At 34.7% G+C, this 9,251-nt stretch overlaps 3 protein-coding genes across 3 annotated transcripts; all 3 read left to right on the top strand.

The window, feature by feature from the left end:
- Positions 1–254: 254 nt before the first annotated feature.
- LOC116341501 (protein starmaker-like) lies at positions 255–1,872 on the top strand. Its single transcript, XM_031768613.1, has 2 exons — positions 255–403; positions 511–1,872. Exons 1-2 carry the CDS (start codon positions 356–358, stop codon positions 1,729–1,731), a joined length of 1,269 nt encoding a protein of 422 aa, XP_031624473.1. The 5' UTR covers positions 255–355; the 3' UTR covers positions 1,732–1,872.
- A 397-nt stretch (positions 1,873–2,269) lies between these two features.
- LOC116341500 (eukaryotic translation initiation factor 5B-like) lies at positions 2,270–3,805 on the top strand. Its single transcript, XM_031768612.1, has 4 exons — positions 2,270–2,320; positions 2,439–2,502; positions 2,604–2,894; positions 3,006–3,805. Exons 1-4 carry the CDS (start codon positions 2,270–2,272, stop codon positions 3,803–3,805), a joined length of 1,206 nt encoding a protein of 401 aa, XP_031624472.1.
- Positions 3,806–6,179: 2,374 nt separating this feature from the next.
- On the top strand, positions 6,180–7,474 carry LOC116341502 (Krueppel-like factor 2). Its single transcript, XM_031768615.1, has 3 exons — positions 6,180–6,419; positions 7,162–7,214; positions 7,312–7,474. The coding sequence occupies exons 1-3, from the start codon at positions 6,180–6,182 to the stop codon at positions 7,472–7,474; spliced, it is 456 nt and encodes a 151-aa protein (XP_031624475.1).
- The last annotated feature ends 1,777 nt before the right edge of the window (positions 7,475–9,251 follow it).

Raw genomic sequence — 9,251 nt, 5'->3', positions numbered from 1 at the left:
CGTTTGAACGTAACCAGGTCGAATTTCGGAGATTATCACATTTCAAATATTATATATTATAAATAATATTATTTTACGCATGAAAATAAAAAACGAATAGACAACACACAAAAAATCATCATTCTACGTTAATACTCTCAACGCATTTGGATCTCGCCAAAAAAATTAACGCCAAAATAATTTACATTTGAATATCTTACGTTTGTTCATGAAAATTCTTATCAATTTGAGGTATTTTTTTTGTTTTATTAAGTCAAGCGGCAGCTTAGAAGGTATCATTTCTCCAGAAAATGCTATAAAACCATTTTATTTTGATGGAAAGACACAGTTTATTCTAAGCAACTAACTAAATACAATGAAATTCTTCGAAACCTTATTCGTGCTTGTGGTTGTTCTATACGTTGTAAGTACATCCATTTTATTTTTAAAGCTATTTGTTCAAATTTCGTAATTGTTCAATATCATTTTCATAATTTTATTGTCTTTTTCGATTTTCTTCCTAAAAATAAGACGCCCACGTATGAGGCAGTCAAACCAACTAAATCGCCAGAAATTCAAAAAGTATTTGCCAATTCAAATGCGTGCAAACTTGAACCAAAACTGATGTCAAGCATCACAACCTCGGGAAACCAGTTGAAATCGCAAATTTCCAATTTCCAAAATAAATTTATCGGTTTGGATGAAGAAACTCAAACCAAAATAACTGACGTCAAAAACACTGTATTGCTATTATCTGCGATATCAAAGGATTTTGCAGCAATAAATTCCAAAATGCATAAATGTTGCAACACTTTTCGATTTGCACAAAACACATTTGGTCGCACTAGTGCAACAAAATTGAAAAAAATCGCCAAAGAGCATCCGGAATACTTGAAAATGATGAACGACACGATACTTAAGTCGGAAAAGAAAGTTCACGAATCGCTGCCCAATATAAACGACTTGGGATCGCGCATACGAGAGACAACCAGTACGTTGGTAAAAGAACAGAGAATTGCAAAACTTAAGAAGATCCTAAATAGTGTGAAAATTGCAAGTAAATCGAAGAAAAGCGATTTGATTGAAAAGAGTCTAGTACCAGCTTTGGACGAGTTTTTGCAACAGTACAAGGAAACTATCACAACGTTTCAAAAAGATGCGAATAATGTGAAAGACATTAAGTGTCCAGACACTATGAGTTTTGTTGATGGTCTTAAGAAAGCGCTAACAGGTGAAGTTGTACACGAGGAAAAACCAAGCGTGAAAATTCCAGAGGAAGAGATACACACTGGTGATGAACACCATGAAGAGACACCAGAGGCTGAAGATCATTATACGTCGGAGACAGTGTCGCATGAAAATCCTAGTGATGAACATTTGGATGACGATAGATCTACATCCGATGATCATGATGAGAAGCCGAGTGAAGACAAATCTGATGAAATGTTTGATGACGACAAACATTCACCAGAAGCAAGCGCTGTCGATGATGATAAACATTCGGATAAAGATATGGCTGAGGATCATGATGTGCATGACGAAATTCACTCGTCTGATGAAAACAAACATGATGAAAACCATCACGATGAATTATCAGCCGAGGAAGAACCATTCGTGGAACAAGATACGTCTGATGAAGACAAAGAACCATCCGAAGAAGAAAAATCTGACCATAACCATCATAATCTGGACGAAGCCAATGAGGAGAAACCAGATGAAGTTAACGAAGAAAAGCCGGATGAAGAATACTAAGCAAATAAAAGCGCGTCTGTTTGTTTTACAAACCAAATTACATATTAAACAACTTTTTATTGAAACAGTTTTCATTTTAAAATCAATAGCAATTGAATAAAAGAGTCTTGGTCATCGTGTCAAGTACTGCATTTCAATCAATTTAACTGAGTTTTGACAATCATTGCTAAAAAGGTTTCTAAAGAAAGAACGTACGAATTTATTTGGTATATTTTCTTCTCTGAATCTTTTGTAAACGTCGAAAAAGGTCTGTTTTTGAACTTTTTTTAAAATTTGCAATGAACTTTAAATAAGCAGAAATGTGGCAAGTGTTTCGAGAGATATTCCAAAAAAAATTCTTCATTTCACAAGTTCATATGAAAATTTCCAATAAAATAATAATGAGAACGCTCTTTTAAACTAAAAATGTTCCGATTGGTTGGAAATTTTTTCGAAATGTTTAATTAAATCGCGCATCTGTTTTTGGTGACGAAAAACTACAAATATAAAGCACTTAACATAATCAAAAGTTACAGTTTGTTTCAAGCTATTAATAACCATGCAGCTTTTTATTCAAACACTATTTGTGCTCTTACTTGTTTTATACTTTGTAAGTAGATTGTAACAAAGAACTATGAAACTATACACATATTTTCTCATCCATTGTTGGGAAATTTTGTTCAATTAGATTTATTAATTTTCATTCATTGAATATCTTCCGAATGTAGATTCCATCGCATGAAGCAGCAAAAGCACCGAAAATTCAAGGAATTTTCGCCAGCAAAAATGCATGTAAACTTGATCCCAGAATAATTACCAGCATTTCGAATGCGGGAAAAAGTTAAATCCTGACCTATCGCATTTTTCTATTAAATTACAACTTTTGGACGAAGTTACCCAGACTAAATTCAACGATGTTAAATCTAGTTTGAAGCTATTGCCCTTGATAGCAAAAGATTTTGTGGGAGCCACAAATAAAAAGCAGAAATGTTGTAACACTTTTCGAAATGCACAAAATAACTTTGTGGTCAATCGAAGTACAACGGCAACGTTAAAGAAGGTCGCCAAAGAGCATTCGGACTATTTGAAAACTTTGAACGATACGGTAGTTAAAGCAGAAAGGAACGTTCAAGAAGCTTTCACTGGCATTGAAGATTTGGGAGCACGAATACGAGATACATTGAGTAATTTCGTGAAAGAGCATACAATTACGAAAATTATTCAAAATTTAAATACTGTGAAGAAAACAAATAAAGCGAATAAAAATTAAATAATTCAAAGCACCCTTATACCAGCACTGGATGAGTTTGTGAAACAACATAAGGAGGTCATTTCGAATTTGCAAGAAGATATTCAGAAGGTCAAAGTCATTCAGTGTCCAGCCACTACGAGTTTTATTGAGAGTCTTAAGAAAGCGCTTGCAGGACAAGAGGAAGAATCGAAAGAGCAAAAGGCAAACGAAGCAATATCGGATGATAAGAAATCTGCAGATGAAAAACCAAGCGAAGGGAAATCTAAGGAAGAGAAACCTAGTGAACAAGGTTCAGATGAGGCTGAAAAATCAAAGCCAGAAAGTGGAAAAATTAACATCGATGTAAAATCAGGCGATGAAAAATCTGGTGATAAAACAGGTCAGGAAATGTCATCAGGTGAAAAATCTGGCGAGGACAAGCCCCTGAACGATGAAAAATCTGGGGAGAAAAATCCGGACGAAAGCAAACTCTCAAGCGAAAATAAGTCTTGTGGGGAAAATTCAGAAGAAAGCAAGACTTCAAATGATGAAACAGAAAACAAGCCAATAAGCGATGAAGAATCTAGCGAGAAAAATTCAGACGAAAGCAAACTTTCCAGTGATGAAAAATCTGCCGAGAAAAATCCAGACGAAAGCAAACTCACAAGCGATGAAAAGTCGGAAGAAAACAAGCCCCTAAGCGATGGAAAATCTAGGGAGAAAAAACCAGAAGAAAGCATGTCTCCAACCGATGAAAAATCTGTAACAAGTGACGAAAAGTCTAACGAGGAAGAAAACAAGCTCCCAAAAGTCAGACGAAAGCAAGCCCTCAAACGACGAAAAATCCAGTGGGGAAAGGCATAAAGACGAGAAGGCAATAGAGAATGCCGAGAAAACTATGCCTGGTGTTGATAATGATGCGGCTAAAGAGAAAACAAACGGCGAAAATTCAATTGTTGCAAATCAGCCAGAAAATCAAACTGAGTCTGATGACAAAACCGCGTTCAATGAATTTAAAAATGCATCCAATGACGGACCGGTTGAAGATAGAACTTCTTCAAAGAAAAATCCGACCACAGATGACAGCGCATCTAAGAAAAAGGTAGACGAAGAAAACAACGAATCGGATGAAAAATTCTGCAAAGCGTTAAAGCAAGATTGAACATCATTATTCACTCTATTCCATCGCTTTCTTTTCAAAATGCTTTTCAAAAGTTCTATCGAAACAAAAACAATTGTCCTCTGTTTACTTTATTCAAAAGAGTTGTTTTGGCTTTCTTCAACAAAACAGCCGAGTCATTTGCATGATATTAATATGGAGATCCTTAAATCGATCACACAATTTAATATCACACGCCTTTCGGCATAAAAATCATTTCAATTTGTAAGTGTAATTTTGGTACAGCCTGAAAATAGATTATAATGACATCTCAACTATTAAAGCGATTCCATACACATTGGGCATCGATTCTTATTTTGTTGTCCCAATCTTTCTTAACAAACTGTTTGTTTATTTCATATGAAATATTTTTATTAACAAAAAACCTCAATTTGGCATACAATGATTTTTGGATAGAATAGATCCGTAAGATCTCCGCAAGATCCGGATCCAAGCGTGCGTACGTAGCCGCATGATACATACATTCCTTACTCCGTAATGCTATGGCATGCGAATCAAAGAAGGGGAAATAAGAATAACGAATTTGCGTGCGTATTATATATGTATGCATCATGCGGCAGCGTACGCACGCTTGGATCTGGATCTTGCGGAGATCTTTCGCATCTATCCTATCTAAAAATCATTGTATGCAATTTGGAAATCGTTTTCATATGAATTTGGTGAATAAAATTGTTATTAGAAAAAAATATTTCGGATACAAAATTATTCGAATTCAATGTTTCCCAAATATGTGAGGAATGACATTGCATAAATATTGGCATTTGCATAATAGCGAAATTTGATTCGTCTTAATTTCGAAATTCTTCAAAAAATTTATTTGCAAAAAACTTTTATTTATTTGTCTCCTAGGGGACATTCATACTAGAAAAACTAGTGAAACTAGCAGCAACTAGCAGCGACTAGCAAGCACTAGCGTATTATAGTCCAAAGCAAATGAATTGAGGCATGTAAAATATATTGTAGCATGCGTAAGTCGCTTGCAAACGAACCAAGTGAATAGCGGAGACGCACGAAAACGAAGTGAGTGAATAGCGACAACGAACGTTGTTATCCGTTGCCGCAATACACTCACTTCGTTATCGAGCGTCTCCGCTATTCACTTGGTTCGTTTACAAGCGACTTAAGCATTACTGTTGTTTCTTTTATGTATCATACGATACGTCTAGGTAATTTCAAAACACTAGAAAAACTAGCAGCTACTAGCAGCACTAGTGTACTCACTAGTAATACTAGTAAGCGATTAGCGAATACGTAAATAAAACTAGCTTACTAGAATTGCTACGAATGTCCCCTAGTTTGTCTCAATTTTTTTTTTTTTTTTTTGAATTTGTTCTCCCATCGAATTTATTGTTTTTAATAGGCGCAAACTTCATTTCGATACACCGAAATACCAACATCCAAATACCAAAGTTGACGTTGCTGCAATATTATTACCAACATATAAATCACTTGACTATTTGTTATTTGAAATGTCTAACAAAATCCAATTATTTTCCGTCGAAATAATTGAATCACCATGTTTTTCGTGTTAAAATTGGATTCTTTGGGAAAAGTTGTTCTATTTCGTTGTTTGATTTTGATCAAAACATTTTTGGACTAAAAACCAGTTTTTGTCATTAATTCCAAGAAAATCCTCTCTATCGCTAGTATCATTATGTTTCCATCGAAATGTATGTGTCATTGTTCGAAAAAATTGTATTGTTTATGAAAACATTCCATACCATCATGCATGTTGTATGGCAATAGACACCTCGTGTATAATTTGTATAATATTTTAACATTTGCAATTGATTCAATACGTGCCCAATACAAATTATTGATGAAAACATTTTGCTGGTGCCAATTTTGAATTAAGTTTTTAAGTTTTGTTTATAAAAATTATTTTGATTTACAATATTTAAATGATCATTGGAAGTACCTTTTGTGTTCTTTTGTATCGTTGTTGCTATCCGGTACGACGTTTAAATTATTCTCGGCACAATATTTCTATAATTAAAGTATTATACAAAATCAATCAGTCTAAAACTAATTGATTTCAATATTAGTTTACAGGTCGTCATGGACTCCAATTTAGATCCAGGTGAAGGTACTTCAGATGGTAGAGTTAAGCGAAAGCCAAAGCCAAAACCAAGTATTCCAAAGATCACAATCAAAAAAGAAGTCGATATCAAAGTTGAGCCAGAAGACGAAGACGGCACTGCAATGGTTCAATACTCACCACCACCATCGGCAGTCGAAGCGAGCGCCATAATCAAGTCAGAGAGTGAAAGCGGTGAAGAACTATGGGTGAAGAAAGAGGTAAAGTGCGAAGACGACATATGCCAGAAGAAATGCGACCCAGTGAAGGATAAGAACAAACATGGAAAAAATAAAGAAATGCGTGAAACTTTCACGGTGAAAGTACATCAAAAGAGAAGAAGAAAAGGGGTGCGAAGAAAAGTAATAAATCATTAGCAAAGGATCAAAAGAAACACAAATGCCATTTGTGTAAATACGCTACATCATTGAAAGGACATCTCAAAGTACATATCCGAATCCACACTGGCTACAAGCCATTCGAATGCGAAATGTGTGCGAAGACTTTCACAATCAAAGGCAATTTGAATAAACACATGAAAGTCCATGCCACCGAATTCCCATTCCATTGTCCAAAGTGTCGCCGAGGATTCAAACAAGAAGTGGACAAGATCGAGCACAAAAAACAATGCCAACGCCGCCAATACGATTGCATGGAGTGCAAATACATCACTGATAATTTGCAAAATTTTAAGTGTCACGTGCAAATCCACAGCGGCGAAAATCCATTCCAATGCGAAATATGTGCGAAGGCTTTTACAAGTAGAAGTCATTTGAATAGGCACATGAAAGTCCATGCCACCGAATATCCATTCCATTGTCCAAAGTGTCGTCGAGGATTCAAGCAAGAAGTCGATAAGATCGATCACGAAAAACAATGCCAACACCGTCAATTCGAATGCATGGAATGCAAATACATCACTGATCGATTGTCTGATTTTAAGAGACACATGCTAATCCACAGTTGAGAGAAGCCATTCGAATGCGAAATATGTGCGAAGGCTTTTACACGGAGAAGTAATTTGAATAGCCACATGAGAATCCACAGTGGCGAGAAGCCATTCGAATGTCGTGTTTGTTGCAAAAAAATTTCACTCAAAAATTATCTTAACAGACACTTGCGAACTCATGTAAAGCAATTGCCATTTGACTGTTCGAAATGTGGACAACGATTTGCTGACGAAAACGCCAAACAATCACATGAGGATCATTGCAAACGTCGACGATTCTCTCAAAAAGACCACGCTAATCTTCACATGAAGCGTGTTCATCACTAAAAAAAGTGAAATAAATTAAATCGATCATTTCCGTTCAATACAAATGGCTCACAAGCAATCAAATCAAATGTATTCTTCAATTGAACACACCTTTTCTTATTTTAAACCGCTTCCCTTAAAATTTTCCACATTTAAAACGCAATTTGAAAAAAATTATCGTATGAATTAAACTTATTCAAAAACGTTATACATTCAAATAACTGAACTATTTCTATATATTTTTTAATTGCTAATATTAACTTGATCGGTTTGGGATGTGAATAATTCAAAACATAACAATGAAATAAAATGGAAAGTTGAAGACTTTAATAAAACTAAAAGAATTATTATTTCTTTTACTGAACCATTTTTCCTATTCCATTTTTTTTTTGAAATCCCAACTCTAATACCTGTCTACAAATGCTGGTTTTTGTTAAAATGGCTCACTTAAAATGGCCACAAGATTTTTTGCTTGCATGTTGTTCTGCATTTTGCTTTTTCTTCAGAATCATCTTTGATCATTACACCGTTATTCTTTATCTGTGTGACAATATTTGACCTCGATCTGGAGTATGTAGGTGTCGCAAAATCTCCACCCATTTTTTTGCAGATATCACAATATTTTTCATCAAGTCTTATTTGCCACAAAGATGTTGATGTTGTTGCGATGCTATTGTAAATAACATGGTCTATTTTTAGGGGCTTTGATTATTTTCAGGTAAAAACTTCTGATAATTTTTTTCACTCTCATAAATTATATTAGAATTTAACAAGTTTATTGCAGTGTTTTTACTTTTCCGCACTGTATGCTGTAAAGTATTTTTGGAAAAAGGCGGGCTATAAAATATTGTCAACATAGTTATCAGTTAAAGCTGTGATTAAAGCGACAAACTTTGGGCTATTTACCATTGAACTACATTTACTTGGGCAATAGCCATATTTTATAAAGAGAGACTCCAATGTTTACAAAGCTTAAAACATGGTTTAGTGGCCTACTTTGGAAACTATCATAAAAAAGCACATGACGTAAGTAACGATCGCTTCGTTTCCTCTTCGTATGGCTTATCTGCATACTAGGGCGGAACATTTTTTTGAATTTCGAGGCATATCTTGATGGCCACTTGAAAAAACATGTCTTATAGTCCCCAGATTCAAGATATGAAGGAATTTTCAACTTGCGGTTCCATATAAGACAGCGACTTGAAAGGAAAGGAGGTACATTTTACTGGAAAATCATGAAAAATTGCAGTGATCCAATCACCATGAAAACTTGTGAATCTTCTTTTCTGCTCAAAATAAGTAATATCACCAAGTTTGATGAAATTTCAACCAAAAATAAAATGTCTTACATCCGTAAGATGAACTTTTCCGCACTGTGATCCACAACATGCATTTATTACAACTCTTTTACTCAAAGAATTCACGAGAAAACTGAATCTGACATTAGTTTTACGATACAAATAATTTTCGAAGCACTTTTCATACAAAAACTACTAAAAATGGGAATTTTTGTATCGCAGCCATGCCTATATGATATCGTAATCATGTGAAAATTAGCAGAGGTTATTTTTTTCACAAAAAGTTAACATTCTGAAAGTTTGAAGAAAATTTCAATGAATATTAGGGGTACTTTCCATACAAAATATCGTTTTTGAGCGAAAAATCCAAAATTTTGTTCGGGAGATACCCCTAATATGCGTTAAAACGTCTTTAAACTCTCGGAATGGCATTTTTGTGTGATAAAATGTGCATTTTTGTGAATGCAACAAAGACGGGTTATAGTGCCACTTTTTTGGGG

This window comes from Contarinia nasturtii, unplaced genomic scaffold (assembly GCF_009176525.2).
Source record: "Contarinia nasturtii isolate CC-2019 unplaced genomic scaffold, AAFC_CNas_1.1 Cnas_scaffold_716, whole genome shotgun sequence".
NCBI classification, from domain to species: Eukaryota; Metazoa; Arthropoda; class Insecta; order Diptera; family Cecidomyiidae; genus Contarinia; species Contarinia nasturtii.
The sequence above is the reverse complement of the archived record's forward strand: the minus strand, read 5'-3'. Positions and strand labels throughout refer to the sequence as shown.